The 22853-nt window shown below is 39.3% G+C and overlaps 2 protein-coding genes across 2 annotated transcripts; both read right to left on the bottom strand.

Annotated features, from left to right (window-relative positions):
- Nucleotides 1–276: 276 nt before the first annotated feature.
- Nucleotides 277–1209, bottom strand: LOC133367881 (olfactory receptor 8S1-like). The gene has a single exon (XM_061591967.1). The coding sequence runs from the start codon at nucleotides 1207–1209 to the stop codon at nucleotides 277–279; it is 933 nt and encodes a 310-aa protein (XP_061447951.1).
- Nucleotides 1210–6711: 5502 nt separating this feature from the next.
- LOC133367879 (olfactory receptor 8S1-like) lies at nucleotides 6712–7644 on the bottom strand. Its single transcript, XM_061591966.1, has one exon. The coding sequence runs from the start codon at nucleotides 7642–7644 to the stop codon at nucleotides 6712–6714; it is 933 nt and encodes a 310-aa protein (XP_061447950.1).
- Nucleotides 7645–22853: the final 15209 nt, after the last annotated feature.

The raw sequence follows: 22853 nt of genomic DNA, 5'->3' as shown, positions 1-22853 counted from the left end.
ATTATCTCTACCAGATTCCCCATTAGTTAATTGCCCCTATTGTTCCCCCCACTAAGAAAGTAAATTTTATAAGGTTCTATACTCCTCTGTATTTTCTTTAACCTAATCACATATCATCTCTGTTTTTCAGGGTCTATCTGAAGTGTTAAGAGAAGTAAGACATTTTGAAAATAAGCAGCTGCTCTCCTTTTATACCCTTAAGTTGGTTACTAATTATGCAACATTAACATAATAACTTATTGTACTGTACATTTTCCTAGCCAGTACAGCCTACCTTTATTTTAAAAACTTACACTTACCAAACTTTTTTGCAAGAGCATTTTGGATATCCTTGTTTTTCAAGCTGTATATGATAGGGTTTAACATGGGAGTTAATATACTATACTGGATAGACGTCACTTTGTCCAGATAGATGAGTGATACTGAACTTGGCTTCATATACCGGAGAAAAGATGCAATGTAGAATAATCCCACCACAATGAGGTGGGAGCTGCAAGTGGAGAAGGCTTTACGCCTACCTTCTGCCGAGCGCATCTTCAGGATGGTGGAAATGATGTGAATGTAAGAGATGAGGGTGAGGAGGAAGGAGCTGAAACCAAAGACCAATGCGCTTATAAGAAGAACAATGTAATTGGTGAGGGTCTGAGTGCAAGACAAGGCCAAGACTGAAGGAAGCTCACAGCTGTAGTTGTCAATAATATTGTTCTTGCAGAAATGCAAATTTAACAATGGCAGAGCATTCACCAATGAATACAAGAAACCCATAGCCCAGGCTCCACTCACTAGATTTCTGCAAATTTCTTTTTTCATGATTGTGGTATAATGCAATGGGTCACAGATAGCAATGTATCGGTCATAAGCCATTGCTGCAAGGATGAATATTTCCGCACAAGCAACCTGGTAAACTAAGACAATCTGTGCAATGCATCCTTCCCAGGAAATTGTTTTCTGATTTCCTATGCTGTTTTCCAACATCTTGGGAACAGTAATTGATGAATAGCAGATGTCAACAAAAGCTAAATGACTGAGAAAGAAGAACATGGGGTTCTGAAGGCTAGACTCAGTCCTGGTCACCAGCATGATTGCCGAGTTTCCTAATAGCGTTACCAAAAAAATCATCAGGAACAACAAGAAGAAAAACACTTGCAGGTGTGGATCTCTGGAGAGTCCCAAAAGTATAAACTCTGTTATTACAGTTTGATTTTGCATCTCAAGAAATGCAACAACCTTAACATCTGCACAAATGGAAAATAAATTGAATATGTTTAATATGCTGTAAATTCTGAGCAATTGATAATAAAAGCATAAATGTAGAAGGGGATCCTCGCTGCAATCCTAACCCAATCTACCCGAGACTAAGCTCTATTGATTCAATAGGACTTATTTCTGAGGAGTTATGGTGAGGACTACACTGTAATAAGGTGGAAGATGGCTGAACAATAGCCAGGGCGTTTATTCATGAAATAATTGCTCCTGTAGATATCTCACACCTGCAACCCCAGACTCACATTGATAAGACACTGCACAAAAATAATCTTGATGTACTCATGTTTATAAGCAATCAAAGTTACTGGATATTTTATGGGGGGGTATAAATGGACATTGTTAGTGTACAATGGTGAACGGGGGATAATCAAGTGACCTGAAGTAAGGCAAAACAATGTACAAAGCGTTGTGCAAAATTTATGAAAGCTGGGCTTTCTCCTAACAAAGGTATTCAGAGATTGGAAAGATTTACCCTGTTATATTGCTGCCCACCATACACCTGTGAAGAGACAGGAACAGAGTATGTATATTACATTTATTACATCAGCTCACATTTACTTTTTTTTTTCCCAGAGTGAAATTTTGAGGTAGATTTGTAGGCTTTTGCATGGGTAAAAAATTGGAGGGGATTGACAGCAGACGTAAACATAGTTTCAATGTTGATAGCAGAATTCTGCAGAGAGAAGAAGGGTTGCACATCCTTAGATGACCAGTGAATTATACCTTAGGTATCCACACAAATAACTAGATGTATTTTGTGATTTCTACCTAGACAGACCATTAAAGGACTGAAAGTGTATTTCCTTCTGTCATCAAAACTCTTTCAAAACTTCTTAGATGGGCTGTCCAGGCAGTGGTCTCAAAATGTACCATGTTGCTGATGTGCATTTGCCTAACGTTTAATTCACTGGTGACCTAAGGATGTGCAACCCTTCTTCACTCTGAAGAAATCAGAGGGGCACTCCTTAGTGAATGGGGAAGGATCATATATAGTGTTAGAGCATCTACCTTGCATGCTGTCAGGCCCAGGATGCGACTCAGGAAACAACCTTGGTCCTTCCAACCCCCCAGGAGCCCAGCTCATCCTCCCGCCACATGCAGAAGGACCCAAGTTCAATTCCCAACTTCTCTAGGTAGGGCAGGGAGAGACTCCTATCTGAAACCCTGGAGAGCCACAGTAACTGTAGACAGTACTGAGCCAGGTGGACCAACCGTCTAACTCAGTAAATAGCAGTTTCCTATGTTCCTAATTCTGATTGTTTACTTTTATTTCTTGTTTCCATGTGCAAGACACTGGAGTCTTCAAGACAATACTGAATCTCTCCTTACATGGATATCTTGTCCCGGTTACTCTCTATTTGAGTTAGTATGAAACATGCAGTTCACTGAATGAAGCCACCAGAAACAGATTGCTATTAACCAACAGTGAATCCAGCCATGCGAGTACTGCAACTCTATGTAGGTTTGATTAGAGTTGTATGAGAAGGACAAATCTATCCATTTTACAGTAATTCTGGGAACTGATTCTGTGAAATAAATTTTGGGCTTAAAACTAAGAAAACGAAATACCTCTCATATATTATTTTGCTCATTGAGGTAATGGCCAGAGAACCGGTTGTTGAATTTCACTTATCCCTGAACTTGCTGGCTGAGGCTCATAGTGATGGAGTCTAAAACACCTAAAGGGCCACAGGTCCCCCATCCATGCCATAAAATTAAAATTTTGGGGGCTCACCAATGTGTACCCTGAAAGGAAATGTTTGAAATCAGGAACAGCGCTAACATTAGAAAGAAGAAAGTCACCACTTTAGGCAAAATGAGAGTTCCCCACTCTTGATTTACCCTTGATCTATACTAAATCTAATTTTTAGCCAAATCACATTAAGAATTTAAATAAGCAGTTACCTTCCTTTGCTCAAGACACATAAATGCCTTGCATCTTTTGGTAGGTTGTTCAGTCTCCGTTCTGTCTCAACACTGGAGGATTTTTTATTGAGCAAGATAGTAAAGAAAGGGTGGTTATGTGATGTCATCTTTTTCTATTTCTGGAATTCATCACTTGAAATTTCTTCTTCTATCTAATTTTCTCTGGAGATCCCTTTGCAGTCAAAGCCAACTTTGTTAGTTCATTCTTCCGAATGAAATATTTGTTATAGATATAAAATCTATAGAGTCCCTTCCCCAAAACAACAACAACAACAACAACAAAAAACACATATGCATTATAGCTGTAAATTCTCTAAAGTCAGTTTAAGAGAAAGGTTGTATAGACTGTTTTATACATGGAGTTTCCTTACTCAGATCATTCCTTACTCCTTCAATTAGGGATCAGCAGAATGATCTCGATCGAGTTTATGTTCCTTTTGTACATGCTGACTGGAAGGACTCATTCTGCTCTGTGTGTATGCTATAGTTTATAGAAAGCACCCTTTTAAAAATCTATATGCTTTTAACAATATCTTTTTTTTACAAAAGTACTTACTAGGTGGTTTGAGGGCTTTTCTAAAAACAACAGTTTCAAGCCATTTGGAACAACTAGAATGCACAGTGTTCGCCATGCTCATTGAAAAGGCATTTTAAAATGTCCAGGATGCAGTGACACTTCATGATCTTCCATCCCTTCCTGGGTAATTGGATGGAGAAAAATATGGCTGCCCCCTTGTAGTGTAGCTTTAGAAGAATGTTGCATGGGGGAAAATGGATTTCCTTGTAGGTAGAAAAGAGTAGCCATCTTGTCTATATATTTACCAAAGAAGAAATGGCTCATCATAGATCACTTTCAGACCATACATTTATTCCACTATTATTGGCTTTGAAGACAGTTTCCCCAAAGAATCCTGGGAAGTTTAGTTTGTAAAGGGTGATGAGAGTTGATAGGAGGCTCCTATTCTCCTCACAGAGCAATCATTGTCAGAGTGATGTAACAGTCAGGCCCTCTTCTCACAAAACTACCATTTGGAAAAGCAAGCTGGCTACCTCAGGCAGCTGATTTGGGGTGGCATTAAAGGGATGAAAATTGATATTTATTTATTAGTGTTGTAGTTTTACAGGAGGGTGAAAGATGCTTGTGGAGTTTTGTTCCTTAAGTACCAAAATAACATACTTGGCCTTGGGCAGTTGCAGCTAGGGGAGTACAAATACATGGTTTTCCACTTTTTGTTACATGCACCACTGCTTCTGTTCTGCTGCAGTTTGTCTTCTGCCCAAAGCTGCTTTATTTATCTTTTGTCCACTGTCACATTTACATAAATTTTGTAAGTTATGCTTACTCTCATAAGAGGGGAGGAGAGGAGGGGGACAGAAGGGGAAGAAGGGGAGTTTCCCTGAGGAAGCAGGAGGGGAGGGGGAGGGAAGGTGACTGTGGGCAGGCACTGGACAGAGGGAAAGCCCCTTTCCTTTCCAAAAGGAAATCACTGTGAACAGTATCATTGTTTTTCAGGTGCCCCCCTTTATTCTATAGCAGGCAAATTCAAACGAAAGATGTCCCTGGCCACATCCACACCAGGTATTTATTTCACTTTAGACAGTCATGGCTCCCCCCCCCCCAAAAAAAGGAAAATGTAGTTTGTGAAGAGTTCTGAGAGTTACAAGGAGACACCCTTTTCCAATCACAGAGCTATGATCCCCAGAAGAGGGGCTGACTGTAAAACCACTCTGGCCACTGGAGCTCTTTCAGGGGAATAGGAGTCTCCTAACAGCTCTCAGCATCCTTCACAAACTATACTTCCCAGGATTCTCTGGGGGAACCCATGATTGTTTAAAGTGGAATTAATATCTGGCCTGGGTTTGGCCCCTGATTAGCCAACCCAAACAGTTGTGAGTCTGGCTTTTAGAACACTGACAGGTTCTTACTGAGCATGCCCAAAACTATCATTCAGTTCAATGCAAAATTTATTACATTAATTACAAATCACCCAGTCATTTTTTAAACTTTTAAACAGCAGAGGTTGAAGGCCAGAGTATGGGGCAAGGTCAGTAATAGGATTACAGGTACCCTGTGAACATGGCTGATTTTTAATTAATTTCAACATATTATGAGACCAAATTACAGAAATATGTCCAACAGGCGTCTGGATTTTTCCCCTCTGGTTTTACACTTTGAACTCTTGATTCTCTCTGACTGTTTGGTGTATCAGCATGAAAACCTATAGAGTTGTTAAGCAGGTGATTCTGAGTTCAGGACTATAGGTATTGAAAGACTTGGTTTTGAATGTGTTTTTGGGAAGCATCAGAATGCCATGGGGAGTATTTTGAATTTAACATTGTGGAATGCAAAACATACATGCTGGCTATAGTATATAGCCACTCTTGCAGCTGTATAATACCTTGTTTCTAAGCATGACTACCCTTTTGAGAGTGATGCCTCTACATCTGTATAAACACCATAAGATGTCTGGACACCAACAAAAATTAATGTGTTTAAAATTAAATTGACCAAAGAAGTTGGGGGGGGATCATGGGCAATGGTTATCTATGTCTATATTTGCCATTCATGTGGATACAGAGTATGTGTGTTTTATAAGTAGTAAAGTCTCAAAGATTGTCCCCAAAGAAGATATAAATGGCCAGTTGTAATGGTTAGGTGTACATTTTGCCCTAGCTAGCTAGGTACCATAACTTAAATTGCTTGTTTGAAGAATATTATATTTGCAAATTACAATGCAAAATTTCTCAAATTGCACCTCCTGCGTTAATGTGTGCATTTAAAAAAATCAGAATGTATCTAATATTTTTATTTTGATATCAAGAACAGTCAAAAAGGAGTATTTTGCATAAATCTGTTTAGAAATGCATATTTTAAGAGAAAACAAGCTCAAAATATGTTTAATACATATTTAAATGCAATTTGTTACAGATCAATGTAGAAATAGGATGAAATGGATTTATGAATGAAAGTGATATGGATTAGAATGGCATACTCAACTTTAATGTCCCACATACCCTAGGTAGGCACTCCTACCTCAGGTTTCCTCCTGAAACATACAAAAATCCTCACAACCCTGCTATACTCATAACAGGGATGGACAACCGGTGGTTCTACAGATGTTACTAGACTTCAGCTCACATTACTCCAGCCAGTAATCCTTGCAGTAATCAACATATCCTCCAAGATTTCATTATTCTCCTTCACAAACAAAACTTACTTTCTCCCAGATTTCCCTTCCAAAAAAATATCTTTTCCAGATTCCCCATTAGTTAATTGTCCGCATTTTCTGCCCCCAATGAACGTAAATTGAATCCAGTTCTGTATTCCTTTTTATTTTCTTTGACCTAATCTTATATCATCTCTCTGTTTTTCTGGGTCTACTTTGAGTGATGTAAGAGTGTTAAGAGATGTAAGAGCTGCTCTCCTTTTTTGTCCTTAAAATTGTTATTGATATGTTATACAACCTTAACATCATAACATATTGTACTGTACATTTTTCTAAATAGTAGAACCTAACTTTATTTAGGAAACCTACACTTTCCAAACTTTTTTGCCAGAGCATTTTGGATATCCTTGTTTTTCAAGCTGTAAATGATAGGGTTTAACATGGGAGTTAATATACTATACTGAACAGACGTCACTTTGTCCAGATAGATGAGCGATTCTGAACTTGGCTTCATATACCGAAAAAAAGCTGCAAAGTAGAATAATCCCACCACAATGAGGTGGGAGCTGCAAGTGGAGAAGGCTTTACGTCTGCCTTCTGCCGAGCGAATCTTCAGGATGGTGGAAATGATGTAAGTGTAAGAAATGAGGGTGAGGAGGAAGGAGCCAAAACCAAAGACCAACCCAGATAGAAGAAGAACAATGTAATTGGTGAGGGTCTGAGTGCAAGACAAGGCCAAGACTGAAGGAAGCTCACAGCTGTAGTTGTCGATAACATTGCTTTTGCAGAAATGCAAATTTAACAAAGGCAGGGCGTTCACCAATGAATACAAGAAACCCATAGCCCAGGCTCCACTCACTAGATTTCTGCAAATTTCTTTTTTCATGATTGTGGTATAATGCAATGGGTCACAGATAGCAACGTATCGGTCATAAGCCATTGCTGCAAGGATTAATACTTCTGCACAAGCAACCTGGTAAACAAAAACTATCTGTGCAATGCATCCTTCCCAGGAAATTGTTTTCTGTTTTCCTATGAAGTTTTCCAACATCTTGGGAACAGTAATCGATGAATAGCAGATGTCAACAAAAGCTAAATGACTGAGAAAGAAGAACATGGGGTTCTGAAGGCGAGACTCAGTCCTGGTCACAAGCATGATTGCCGAGTTTCCTAATAGTGTTACCAAAAAAATCATTAGGAACAAGAAGAAAAAAAACACTTGTAGGTGTGGATCTCTGGAGAGTCCCAAAAGTATGAACTCTGTTATTACAGTTTGATTTTCCATCACAAGAAATTCAACAATCCTAACATCTGTACAAAGGGAAAACAAATATACTTTGTTTAATATGTAGTAAATTCTGAGCAACTGATAATAAAAGCATGAATGAGATCCTGGCTGCAATCCTAACCCAGTTTACCTGGGACTGAGCTCTATTGATTCGATTGGGCTTATTTCTGGGTAGTGATGGTGAGGACTGCATTGTAATAAGGTGAAGGATCGCGGAACAATAGCCAGGGTGTTTATTCATGAAATAATTGCTCCTGTAGATACTTCACATCTGCAACCCCAGACTCACATTGATAAGACACTTTATACGTAATCAAAGTTACTGGATTTTTGGGGATATATTAATGTATAATGGTGAGTGGAGGATATCAATGTGCATGTTAATATATAATGGTGAGTGGGGGATAATCAAATGAACTGTGTATGAAAAGCAAAAATTCAATAGCTGGGCTTTCTCCTACCACACATATTCAGAGATTGGAAAGGTTTGTCCTGTTGTATTTCTGCCTAGCATACAGCTACGAAAGGAACAGGAACAGTGTATGTCCATTATATACAGTACATCATTCCATATTTAATTATTTTCAGAGTGAAAAATTGAGGCAAAATTGTAGGCTTCTCCATAGGCAAAGCATTGGAGGGGATTGACAGGGAACATTAAAGTAGTTTCAATGTTGATAGAATTCTTCAGAGAGAAGAAGGGTTGCACAGATCAGCAGTGAATTATACCTTAGGTAAACACACAAATAACAAGGTGCATTTTCAGATTCGTAGCTGGACAGATCATCTATGAAGTACTGAAAGAGTTAATGCATTTGCTTGTCTCATCAAAATTGTTTCAGTCCTTCTTAGATGGTCTGTCCAGGCAGGAATAAAAGAATGTGCCATGTTGTTTGTGTGTGTTTGCCTGAGGTATAATTCACTGGTGAACTAAGGCTATGTGACCTTTCTTCACTTTGAAGAATTCAGAGGAGCACTCTTTAGTGAATGGGGAAGGGCTGTAGCTCAGTGGTAGAACATCTGCATTTAATGCAGAAAGTCCCAATTACAGTCCACTGACTTCTCCAGGTAGGGCAGGGTAAGGCAGTTTCCTATGTTTCTAATTCTGATTGTTTACTTTGATTTCTTGTTTCCATGTGCAAGACACTGGAGTCTTGAAGGCAATACTGGATTTCTCCTTACATGGATATCTTGTCCTGGTTACTCTCTATTTGAGTTAGCCTGAAACATGCAGTTCACTGAATGAAGCCACCAGAAATAGATTGGTACTTACCCAATAGTGAATCCAGACATGCAAATAGTGCAACTCTATGTAGGTTTATTTAGATTTGCATGAGAAAGATCCACCCATTTAAATAATTCTAGGAACTGATTCCATGAAATAAATTTTGTGCTTAAAGAAACCCTACTCATATATTATTGTGCTCTTTGAGATAACAGCCAGAGAACTGGTTGCTGAATTACACTTATCCCTGAACTTGCTGGCTGAGGCTCATGGGAGCTGAAATCCAATAAATTCTAAAAGGCCACAGGTTCCCCATCCATGCCATAAAGTTAAAATATTTGGGGGGCATCAATGTGCACACTGAAAGGCAACATTGGAAATCAGGATCAGCCCAAACATTAGAAAGAAGAAAGTCACCACTCTTGATTTACCCTTGATCTATACTACATCTCATTTTTAGCCGAATCACACTAAGAATTTAAATAATCAGTTACCTTCCTTTGCTCAAGGCACATGAATGCCTTGCATCTTATGGTAGGTTGTTCAGTCTCTGTTCTGTCTCAACACTGGATAATTTTTATTGAGCAAGATAGTATAGAAAGGATGGTGATATGATGTCATCTTTTTCTTTTTCTGGAATCCATCCCATGAAATTTCTTCTAGCTAATTTTCTCTGGAGATCCCTTTGCAGTCAAAGCCAACTTTGTTAGTTCATTCTTCCGAAGGAAATATTTGTTATAGATATAAAATCTATAGAGTCGGTTTAAGAGTAAGATGGTATAGATACTTGTATACCTGGAGTTTTCCTTACTCATACTGTTCCTTACTCTAGCCCATATTGTCTATTGTGACTTTCAGTTAGGGATCAGCAGAATGGTCTTAATCAAGTTCATGTCTCTTTTGTACAAGCTGACTGGCAAAACCCATTCTGCTCCATGTCTATGCTATGTTTATAGAAAGCATCCTTTTAAAAAATCTGCATGCTTTTAACAATTTCTGTTTTTTTAAAAAGTACTTACTGGGTGGCTTGAGGGCTTTTCTAGAAACAACAGTTTATAAGTAATTTCAACAAATTATGAGACAACTGACAGAAAAAGTCCAACAGGGGTTTGGATTTTTTCTCTCTTTTTACATTTTGAATCCTCAATTCTCTCTGTTTTGTGTATTGCCTTGAAAATTTATAGAATTGTTAAGCAAACATTTTTGAGTGCAGGACTATAAGTTTTGTGAGGTTTTGTTTTGAAATGTGCTTATTGGAAGCAGCAGAATGGCATGGGGGTATTTTCAATTTAACGTTGCGGAATGCGAATAATCCATGCTAGCTACAGTATACAGCCACTCTTGTGGTTGTATAATGCCTCGTCTCTAAGCATGGCTAGCCCTTTGTGAGAGGTGCCTTCTGTACATCTGTATAAACACCATAAGATGTCTGGACACCAAAACAAATTAATTTGTTTAAAATTAAATTGACCAAAGTAGTTGGAGGAAATCATGGGCAATAGTTTACGTCTTTATTTGCCTTTCATATGTATACAGAGCATAAGTGTGTTTTATAAGTAGTAAAGTCTCAAAGATTGTCCCCAAAGCTTATATAAATGGTCAGTTGTAATAGTTAGGTGAACATTTTGCCTATCTATCTATCTATCTATCTATCTATCTATCTATCTATCTATCTATCTATCTATCTATCTATCTATCTATCTATCTATCTATCTATCTATCTATCTATCTATCTATCTATCTATCTATCTATCTATCTATCTATCAGAGCTTGGAAAAGTTACTTTTTTGAACTACAACTCCCATCAGCCCCAGCTAGCATGGCCACTGGATTGGGCTGATGGGAGTTGTAGTTCAAAAAAGTAACTTTTCCAAGCTCTGCTATCTATCTATCTATCTATCTATCTATCTATCTATCTATCTATCTATCTATCTATCTATCTGTCTGTCTGTCTGTCTGTCTGTCTGTCTGTCTAATCATAAATGTAATGGCTGTAGAATATGTGGATACTTTAGGAGAAATGCTTCAAGCATATTTACAAATCACAATGCAATATGTCTCAAATTACACCTCATGGATTAATGTGTGGGCTTTTTAAAAAAATATCAAAATGTATCTATTATTTTTATTTTGATATGTACATTCAGAGTACTTTGCAATAAAAAGTGTTTAGAAATGCATATTTTAAGAGAAGACATGCTCAAAATATGTTTAATACAGGTTGCCACAGATGAATGCAGAAATAGGATACATTGGATTTATAAATGAAAGTGGTATGGATTAGAATGTCCTACCCACTTTTAAAGTTCCACATAGCCTAACTAGGCACTCCTACCTCAGGTTTCCTCAGCAATACATGCAGAAAACCTCATAATCCAGCAAAGGCCTGATCCTTGGCTGGGGTTTCACAGACCAGAAGGGAGGGTAAGGTAAATACCAAGGCTGAAGGATAACAAATGGTGGCAGCGGGGAAGGGAAGAATAACACCACAAGCAGTCTGAGTAAATCAAAGGGATTGGGACAGCTTAAGCACGCAGTCACAGAGGTAACCTGATAGAGAGACTCAAGCAGTCTCTGGGACTACTGGTTATAGGACGTGACTGGTGGTGCTGCCTAGCAGGGGGATCTGTTGAGATCTGTGCTAGAGCAGGAAGAGAAACCATAGAAAAGGACAGTCCGGACTGGTGGAATCCCTGGTGGTGCCTAGAGACAGGCAGTAACCACGAGCAGGTAGGAACCTAAAGAAGAAATGTTCTGAGCGGCTGCCACCATTTGTTATCCTTCAGCCTTGGTATTTACCTTACCCTCCCTTCTGGTCTGTGAAACCCCAGCCAAGGATCAGGCCTTTGGTAAACCAAAAGTATTTATTGACTAACAAAGATAACAAGATTTCTTTAAAAGGCACTTAAGCATATGGTTACATCTATTCCTGAGGTACTGGTCTTAGTATTAATCCAAACTCCACCCTCTCCTCACATCCACCAACTCTCCACACAATCTCCTCTCAAAACCCACCAAAACAACCCTCTCAAGTCCACCAACGTCCACCCAGATTTACCTGTCATTCTTCCTTTTATACTGTCAGCCATTTTAAACATTCAGCCAATCATCCAACATTCTACTGCCCATTCACTCCCCCTTCCTCTTTCATTCTACTTACCATGTATCTCCTATACAAACAGCACTTACCCTATTTACATTAATACAGGAACATCACATCCCCCCCCCTTAAAACAACAGCAGAGTATTATTCCTGTTCCAGGATTTATACGTCGCGTTAACAATATAAACAAGTCTCTCTGGGGAAAATGTCTTTCTTTGTTCCTCCCATCTTAACTTCTCTCTCAAGTACTCTATATAAGCGGGATTGCTTAAGTATCCTTCTGGGGTCTCTTCTCTGAAAGGTCGTTTTCGCTGGGCAGTTGCAAATCCTATAAGTGCTACCCTCAATTCATCTACCCCTTTACCCTCGTGAGGTAAATTGAATGTTATGCACTTCTCCACCAGCTCCTCTCTTTTCATTTTTATATATTCAGCCATGGTGTTTGAGTTCACTCACTCTTTGCCACACACTCTTTGCCAGTCACTCTCACAAGTATTTTATCGTATGCTGCTAAAATAATTGCTTTATATATGTATTGATGACTGTCCAGTATTTATTTTATCTACTGTTATTAATGTGACTGCATTTGATATTATTGTATTTTATTTCATTTTAATGTACGTCGCCTAGAGTGGCTAATTGCCAGATAGGCTACACACAAATTAAATATTATTATTATTATTATTATTATTACACTCATAACAGGAATTGAGAACTAGTGGCTCTCCAGATGTTACTGGCCTTCAACTCACTTTCTCACCAGTGAGTTGACTCACCACAGCCAGTATGGCCAATTGTCAGAGATGACACAAGTTATCCACCATCTGGAGGGACACAGGTCTCCTTTCCCTGCCCTTATGTTCAGTGACAGTTTAACTATGTGACTCAGATGCTGGAGACAAGACATAGGTTGTTGAACTTTTACCTGGCTAGCAAGCTTCATAGAGACATTTGACTGGTTGGCTACTGGATGGATTCACAGTGCCGGACTAGATGGAAGCAACAAACTTTCCTAAGAGCCCAAATTATGTATGAGACAATGATTGGGATCCAAGCCATGAATACCAAATTCAGCTGCCATTCCTTTCTTCCCACATGTCCATTTTACAGAAAACAGGTTATTAAAGTAGGAAATCAAATAACTTGTCAACAGACATACATTATACCCTATTTGTGAATGGACATATTGCTTGTTATTGCAGCAGGAATGGGGGACCTATGGCCCTCCAGATGATGTTATACTTCAACTTTTTTTTTTTTTACAATAATTTTTATTCAGATTTTCATAAAACATACAAAACAAAATCATAAAACATTCAAAGACAAAAAACAAAACAAAACAAAAATGATTAAACAAAATAATAAAATGTTGACTTCCCATTTGTCGCAGATCAAATCAGTTATAGGTCTACAATATATAACAATCCTGTCTCTTAAATTATATTATAAAATCACTTTCCTCCAGTAGTTATATTAATTAATCATCAAATCTCATAAACATTACTTTATTCTTTCCACAAAAAGTCAATTCTTTAAGAAATATATCTATCAATTTTTCTCCAAATAAACATGTCAATTAATCCATCTCGTTAATAATAATAATAATCTTATTGTCATAACCATAGTCCAAATAAACATATCGATTAATCCATCCCATCAAAATCTGTTAGGTCCAATAATTTCAATAGCCATTATTCCATTATCCCTATTAATTCCATCTTCCATCTTCAATAGTCCTGTTAAGTCCAGTAATTTCAGTGTCCAATCTTCCATTATCAGTATTCCATAATAATCTTGCTGTCATAGCCATAGTCATATAATAAGAGTCTGATGGGAATTTCCTCTATCCCAAATATTTTCTTGCCATCAATTTTGAATAAGTTGCTGAAATATTGTTGTAAAGTCATATCTCTGTTCTTCTTTTTTACAAAATGCACTGGCTCATCTCTTGAGAGTTTTTCCATTGTCACATGGCTGCAGTTAATTCCATAGATTTTCTCTATATCAAGCTCCATCACGTCATTCCAGTCCAGAAGATTATCCAAGCCATTGATAACTTTATCTCTAATATCTTCATTAATTTCTTCAGAGATAACGTTAAATTCCAAACAGTAGATTTTATTTCTAATATCCATAAACTCCAGATCTTTTTCCAATTCCACATTTGTTCCAATCTCCAGGGCTTGTATCTTCCCTTTATTTTTTCTTTTCTCATCTCTGATCTCATTCTCCTCTCTCACAGGATCCCCTATTTCTTTAAGCTCCTGCGTCATTTTGCTCAGTTCAATTTTCAGCTCCTTACTGCCCTGTCGCAGGGTTTGTTTCGTTATCTCAATCTCATCCATTATTTTCTGAAACATAATTACTTCCAGATTCTCAGCCACTTTCTTGATTGCCATTTTTAAAACCACGAAAACAAAACAAAACAAAAATAAAGAAGAACCACTTCTTATTTCAGCAACAATTGGGTTAATATTCCAGGCTTGATGACATCACAGTATAAACAGAGCAGCCTGCCTTATCTCTCTATGTTCAAGAATACAAAACAAATTTAGTTCCCAGCATCAAAACAGTTAGTGGCATCGTGAAGAAGCAGATTCGTCAAAATAAAATAGACCAAAAAGAGAATAGTCCCAGACAATATAATGTTCCTCGGAATAGATATCCCTCTTCTGTTTATATCTTTAGAATGCACTTCCAGGACAGCTTTTTGCAATAGAAACAGAGATAAGCTGTTAATTTCGTGAATAACAGAGAAGAGTTATAGCTCACCCAGAAGTTCTTTAAAGCCGATCAATCTGACAAATCTCCTTTTGCTGCAACAATTTAAACCAAGTAAAAAAAAATAATAGAAAGAAGGGTGCTTGCCTGTTAGTCTGTTTTCTCTTTGAAGAAAAGATAAACGTATCGCATTAATCAGATAGAGCTTGTTCGGAAGTCCATCCGGCATTGCTGGCTGGACCTTTTCTCATAAATTAATGAAATCCAGTCCTCCCAACAAAAACAGGCTTTTGAGGTTGATCTCTACGTTTCTCCCTGCCCGGGAGAAATTTCATCAGTCAAAATAAAAAATGTTCTGACTGATTTATATCTGAATAAGCTTCTTTTGAGGCGGGAGCCCGTCTCAAAAGCAGGCACAAGCGAAGTCACCCTTCCCGGAAGTCTATACTTCAACTTCTATCATCGCTGACCATCATGCTGATTGAGGCTGATGGGCACTGGAATCAAATAATACATAGGGGGCCACTGGTTCCCCATCCGTGCAGTGTGGAATCATGGTCTTTGCTCTCACTCTTATTGGTCTTTTTATGTTCTTCTGCAACAGTCAACAACAATTATTGCTTCTGTAGATTACATGTACTGAAAATTTGACTACATATCCTCAGATTTCATTATTCTTCAGAAACAAAATCTACTTTCTCCCAGATTTCTCTTCCAAAAATTATCTCTTCCAGATTCCTCATCAGCTAATTGCCCCATTGTCCCCCCAAGAAAGTAAACTGAATCCAGTTCTGTATTCCTTTTTATTTTCTTTGACCTAATCCTACAGTATATCATCTCTTTGTTTTTCAGGATCTACCTCAAATGTTAAGAGAAGTATGACATTTTTAAAATAAGCAGCATATGCAACCTTAACATCATAACTTATTCTACTGTATATTTTTCTAGAGAGTAGAGCTGAACTTTAAGAAATGTATACTTTCCAAACATTTTTGCCAGAGCTTTTTGAATATCCTTGTTTTTCAAGCTTTAAATGACATGATTCAGCATGAGAGTTATTATACTATACTGGATAGACACCATTTTGTCCAGATTGGCAGTGGGAAGAAGCATGTGCAATGGCTTGTACTCTCAAAATGATCAACAGATTGATCTGCAGCTTGTGTGTGTATGAGAGGCACATCTGAAGATGGCCCATGCACTTTGGTTGATGTCCCCTACTACTGCTTAGGGTTGCCAGGTCAGAAGCATCCCAAACCCTGAGATTTTGGGGGCTGGCCTGAGTGATGTCATGGGATGAGTCCAAGTGATGTCATGGGGCAGGTCCAAGTGACATAATGGGGCAGGTCCAAGTGATGTCACAGGGTGGGTCCAAGTGATGTTATCAGGTGGGTCCAAGTGATGTCATTAAGCATGATACATTAAGCATCAACCAGTTACTTGGTGCATACAATTCATGCAAAAACATTTATCTGATTGGAAATTAAGATAGAAATCTTAGCTGAAAGATGGAGCCTGGGTAGGGAACATTTAATCTAGCCAATTCGCTTCTGGCAAAAAGGGTTCAAGTGCCCTCAGGCCAGGCTAGGGCAGTCACCAGAAGGCCATTGTTGGAAGAAAGGAGCCTAGTGTTGTGGAGATATTAGATGGGAGCACTCAGGAGTAAAGATAAATGCCCCCAAAGAGCTGCAATTCTAAACACACTTACTAAGGGACTAAGCCCCATAGAACTCAATAGGATTTACTTCTCAGTAGATATGGTTTGGATTGTGTTGTTGGTAACGCTTGACTAAGGATCCTCTGCAAAGATATCCATATCCAAGTAGGGTTGGCAACCCCATGCCTGGAATGCCCTGCCCCTACCTTTTAATATCCAAATTTCTTTACAGATTTGACCCTTCATTTCAGAAAGAGGTCTATGTAATGAGTAATACGATTCTCTACCCTTTTCAGTCTCCCCTGTGGACTGCTATAAACTCACTTTATCAGCCAACCCAATTCCAGTGAATATAATTGACACAGGGAAACCACACATGATTTGATCTACCTTCATAGGCAGCAGCTTGGGAACAACAATTGCAGCCACGCTGCCCAGTATGTGAATTCTCTTTTACCGTCATTGGACAAGAAACAAACAACAAGGTGCATCATTAGTGGGTTTAAGAAGGGTGAGTGGAGCACATGGAACCACTGTTGCTTCTATGGATGAAAGGGAGTGAGGATAAAGGTAAATGAAATGCAAGTAGAAAAATAAAAACAAAAGGCATTGATGATTTCTTAAATGCAATACCATACCAACCACAACTAGATTCCTATGAGTAAGGCAGAAAACTAAGCATCTCACAACCAGTCAGGATACTTAACCAAAAATATGATAAATGAAGAAATATTTGTATAAGCAAATATATTTATTTACACAACCTGTAAAAATATTTATAGTGCAATCCTACATTTATTTATTCAGAAGCAAGTCCCAGTGTATTCAGTGAGGCTTATTCAAACAGGGACAGAACTGCAACCTCAAGTGATAAGCAACTTCATTCACGCAACCCAAAATTCAGAATCATGCCTCTTTAAGCTGTTTTGTAACTATTTATACTTTTTTTTTATGGTTACTGGATTTTAAAGGGATTTATTTCTTATTGTGAGCTGTCTTGGTTTCCAGACTGCAACCCTACCTCAAAGGTTGTTGGAAAGATTCCTATACACACACACACACTGGAGATGTAAAAATACATACACCCCATATAATAGTTTATTGTCAAAACCAGTTGATCATTGCAGGACATTTAAAAAAATCAGTTTCCTACATAATAAAAACAGTGATACCTAAGTAAGCTCTGCCTAATTGCTTTAAAAATAGGATGGGAGGGAGAGAGAAAGATATACAACATAAACACACTTCTTTCCTATGTTCACTCAAAAGTCCCATCAATTTACAGCACAATCCTAACCATGTCTACTCAAAATGAAGTCCTATTGAATTCAATGGGGTTTACTCTGGGTATGTTTACTCTGGAAAAACAAGTACTGGATTAAAACATCAATTTGGGAAGTTTTCAAAACACTGCCCTCTTCAAACACATGAGAGAAAAAGACTACACACAAGAGAAAAAGACTGAAAGCTTACTTATTTAATCTGTGAGATGTTCAGAAAAGCAGGAAAAAGCACTTTTCTGAGCCTTGGGCCAGTCACTGCCTCTCAGCCTCAGAGGGAGGCAATGGTAAACCCCCTCTGAATCAGAGCTTGACAAAGTTACTTTTTTAAACTACAACTCCCATCAGTCCCAGCCAGCATGGCCACTGGATTGGGCTGATGGAGTTGTAGTTCAAAAAAGTAACTTTTCCAAGCTCTGCTCTGAATACCGCTTACCATGAAAATGTTTATTTATTTATGTATTATTAAATTTATTAGTTGCCCATATGGCTGATTGTCCAGCCACTCTGGGCGACATACAAAATAAAACGTACAAATACATTAAACATTAAAATGTTGTTCATAGGTTGCCATAAGTCAGAATCGACTTGAAGGCAGACAACTCAATTTAACTCACATTTTTGGCTCTATAATTCTTTGCCAATCACAAACCCCGATTAGCTTATCGGGTAAAAACCTGAAAGGGCAGGGATTAGAGCAGAATTTAGAGCAACTAAGAAGTTCTGACAGGGTGGCTGATGTTTTGGTGTATATCTCTGGAACCAGACCACCTAGACACTTAATTTTTTAAAAAATGAAAGCTGAAAGTTCAGAGATTAAGTGGAGTCACCCAGAGACCCAGAGTTCACCCCCCAAAACCGGAGTCTCCGGCTGAAAAATGGAGGTCTAGTAACCCTATGCTTGACCCCCATTCTGTTTATCTGCCTCTTCACATTGGCCAACAGCCTTGCATCCTCCTCTCCCCTGTCCCCCACTTTTACAATTTTTAAAAATATATTCCTTGCCATTGCAATAGCAGTAGTATCACTGGCAGCTTCTCTGCCATCCCGAGTAACTAGGCTCCTCAGCACTTGGGCTCTGAGAAAAATGTTCTTCTTTAGCGTGTGGCATTCTGGGTGAAGTAGTTTGCAGCAGCAACTAGAAAGATATTTTTAAAAGAAAAAGAAAAATCAAAAACGTCTTTCTAGCCGCCATTTCCCACCACAGCTGGGGTAATGTGGTGGTGGCACATGCATTTTCCTGACCACCCAGAATGCTTATCAACACGTAAACTGGCTTCCACTGTTTGGAAATGGAACACCCACGTTACACACAATGCTTATCTACTTGTGGCCTTTACGAGGCTGAGCATCAGTAGTTTTTTTTGGAACAAACTGATGCATCCTGTATGTTTTGTGGAGCATTTCAGTGGCATCATACCCAACACCACTTTCATGTCTGCAAGAGTTTTGATATAGAAATATAGGCTTACAGAGTTTAATTCCACAATTCCCTCTTTTTTTTTTTTTTGAGCTTTTTCAGGTCAATTAGCTCTCAAAATTCCAAGTGCATCAATTTCATCCTTCTCATTTTCCTTCATTTCTATGAACTCTACATACATGTTATGCACCTCCTGTCTGTTCCGAGTTCAAGGGGTTTTGTATTTGTTTTATAGCACAGCTTAAGCAGCATCGTACAAGCAATATAATAGCATAAATTCCAACTAGTACAGCTAATAAAACTAATAAGCCATATATTATGGTAAAACCAACTGATTCAAAAATAGAATTGAACCAGGAGCACAAATCCTACTTGTCAGTCTGATGGAGCTTTGCAGCTTCCCTTTTAATGTGGCTGGCCATATCTTACATCATTTCAGACTTCTCTGGGATTTATGTGCAACTTTCTTTTCCAGTGAGGGCACAAGTCCATCCTTTACTAGCCAAGATAAAATCTAAATCCATTCCGTTTTGGGGGACCTGATGGCCAATTATTCAGTGGTTAACTTATCAAGGGAATCAGCTGTGTCATTATAGTTCTAATATGGTAGACAACAACCTGATTTCTTTAATGGTTCAAGCAACACCATAGGCAAGGTACAGAGTAGCCCCAAGGTTTTCAGCTTCAGTGATTTCCCTTTTATTTTGAAGTTGGCCCTTTGGCAGGGTTGGGAGGTGTCTTATGACTGGCAGAATGTACCCCACATAACAGGACCCTGACCAATCAATGGGTAGCCAGCGGTATGCATCATTCCCACATATATAAGTGGTTCTCTGTGTTTTCATACCCTGATGTTTAAAGCTGCACTTTGCATCAAAGATTGGGGCATTAAGATATTGAATATAGCATTATACATTCTGATGATAGCAGTATTCTTGGAACAGAATAGAGTATAATTGGAAGCGCTCCACCCTACCGGCTTGGGCCCAGTGTTTTCATAACATAACAGACGTTGGGCAGTGGTGGCCAGCCCAATCATAGGAACTTTCTTGGTCCAGTCACTTGTGGTGGGCTTGTCCCATTTTTCAATTTTTCTTTCCCAGCCCCATTACATATAAAATTATTCCTGTTTAAAGTCCTTCACTCTGTGCACATATTTACCCATGTAAAGGGAACAAGCATCATAGGCACCCCTCCTTCAGAATTATGGGGCACATGTGAGCATACCCAACAGCTAAAGACATTTACATTTTCTTCATATTTATGTGAAAACTGGAGGGAAAAGTTCTTGTATGAATACCACAGGTGTGCATGCACTTCCCTTTTGGCTTGTTTGGACCAATCACCTATAGCACTTGCTTTCCACCAACTGTCATTGGGGAACAACCTTTCAATATCAGAGTTATTTAATTGGTGTCTGCCTGACCATACACTTTGGGAGGGGTTCTCCATGGTGCTGCAGTCCCAAAGAAACACTCTTGCTTCTCCCAAAAGAAAAGTAGCCAGATTAGTCCAGAGAGCAGAAGCAAACACCAGGCCACACCCACTTTGGGCAGTGGGTTCTAGGCACAGGGCTTCTTTTTTCTCTAAGATGATACCAGGTCTGCCAAATATTTTCAGCTGCATCTTGGACTGGCAAATCCTCTTCACTCTGGAGTGGCAAATCTTCTTTGCTAGTGAGTGCTTGGCCTATCACTGGACTTTCATTGAGGGTGTTATTATGGCCCTTTGCTGGCAAATTGTCTTCACCAGTGAGCACTTGGCTTACTGGACTTTTGTTGAGGGCATTATTATGGCCTTTTGCTGAAGTTTCCCTTTCAAATAGGCTCTTCTGCCGGCTGGCACTTGGCTCACTGCCAGTCTTTTCTAAAATCCCTTTCATACTGCAGTACCTGTTGCATTAAGGAACAACAGTTTTTCAGCCAGTATACTGGCATTTCATCTTTCACACGGCTTGTTTTTATTCCTCACCCATTATACACATTTGTACTGTTCTCCACTGCATAAGAGGTCTAATATCTAGTCCCTTCGCCATGCAAGCCTCCTCCCTTTAGGATCTGACTTTTAACATTATTTTTGTTGTATCAACACAGAGTTGTGTGTAGGAAATGCTGCTGCTATCTGCCCCAATCCCAGAATACCAGTACAATACCGGTACAATTTTCATCAGGCAAACAAACAAACAAACCCATGTGACTAAAGGGTGGGAATGCACTGCTTGCTGGGGTGCCTGTCATGTGAGCAGCTGCAGCTAGCAAAAAAACCCTGTCATCTTCCAACTGATTTTTTCTAGTATCATTTATCATGGGAATTTGTGCTAAACTTGCACTATATTCCACTAGAATTCTGGGGCTAGCTTGTACATCATGTGGAAGGTCAAATATAATGTGCAAATTAGCAGGTCATCAGAATAACAGAATAAAGTGCAGTGTGACAGCATCCAAGGACTTCAACAGGGTCACCTGCTCTATCTACTGGGAACTCCCCCAGGACATTAAGGAATCAAGTAGATTCCATTAGTCTCAGAGGGAGGGCTATCTTAATCAGTCTATCTCCACTGCAGGGGACAATAGGAGCTGTAAATCTAAACTTCACCAGCAAATCATTTTATCATTAAAATGGGGTAACATACACCCCCCATCTCCAGACCAACACTTTCTCCACCTAGAGCAAAAACCAAGTTGAGGGTGTGCTCTGCCCTATTGTTGCATGCCTCCCCAATCTCCAAGTGGTGAGATCTCAAGGGCCCCTGCACTCATCCAGGGTTTGGTTTCCTTTGGGAAGAAGGTCAGCAGAGACTGTGGTGTCTTTATGAAATATGGTTTATTTATTTACACACATTCCAACCTGAGCTTAGGATGGAGGGGTTCAAGGCATTAGCAGTCCAATATCCAGCTTTTCCATCTGTGTTACAGGAGGCATCCTATAGCCATGATGTAGAGAACCAGCTTCACTGCTGCCTCCAGTTCCCAGGCATTCTCTAGACACTTTCCAAACACACTCAAAGCACAAACTTCTGCTAGCTGCCAGGAAGGGAGGGGAAGGTTCTCCTGAAGAGTTTCAATGACAAAAGGGTCTTCCTGGCCCATTCGCCAGTTGCTGGGCAACTGATAGACCCATTATCCTACCTGGCCACTCTATTTGTTTAACAAAAGAAATTCATCTGGCCAGCAGAGCGAGTTCCTCATTCCAAGGCACAGGATTCCAAATCAGAGGTTGGAAGGGGACCCACAGGGATCATCCATTCCAACCCCCATGCTCATAACACTATGTATGACAACTTGAGACAGCCCCATTGTTGTCATGGAAGGCATGAAGTCCCATGCAGGAACACTGGAGACAGCTTCAGCATGGACATTAAAATCACCCAGGACTATCATTCTGGGCTCATCCAACAACACAGCCGAAATGGCATCCACCCGCTCAGTCAGAGAAGCTGCTGGGTGGAAGGGTGGATGGTACACCAGCAACAACCCTAGTTTACTGTCTCATTGGCCCAACACCAGGGGCAGGCCCCCACAGCCAGCTCTAAGACAGAGTGGTTTCCTGGTGACAGAAATGGAAGTTCTGTAGACCGCACTAACCCCTCCCCCACATCCCTGCAGTCTATGCTGGTGTTGCACTGCATATCCGGGTGAGCAAAGCTGGGTCAGATCAACTCCTCCCAGCTCACCCACCCAGGTCTCGGTAATGCACACGAAATTGGCAAATCCATGCTGAAATCATGGATGAGTGTGGTCTTATTGTGTACTGATCTGGCGATAAACAACAGCACACAGAGACCAGTGGGCACAGCAGA

The sequence above is a fragment of the Rhineura floridana genome, chromosome 11 (genome assembly GCF_030035675.1).
Source record: "Rhineura floridana isolate rRhiFlo1 chromosome 11, rRhiFlo1.hap2, whole genome shotgun sequence".
NCBI lineage: Eukaryota > Metazoa > Chordata > Lepidosauria > Squamata > Rhineuridae > Rhineura > Rhineura floridana.
Note: the sequence above shows the minus strand (reverse complement) of the source record. Positions and strands in the feature narration are given on the sequence as shown.

What these genes read in the sequence shown, in the direction of transcription:
- LOC133367881 (XM_061591967.1), bottom strand. Translation starts at nt 1,209, where the DNA reads ATGCAAAATCAAACTGTAATAACAGAGTTTATACTTTTGGGACTCTCC.
- LOC133367879 (XM_061591966.1), bottom strand. Translation starts at nt 7,644, where the DNA reads ATGGAAAATCAAACTGTAATAACAGAGTTCATACTTTTGGGACTCTCC.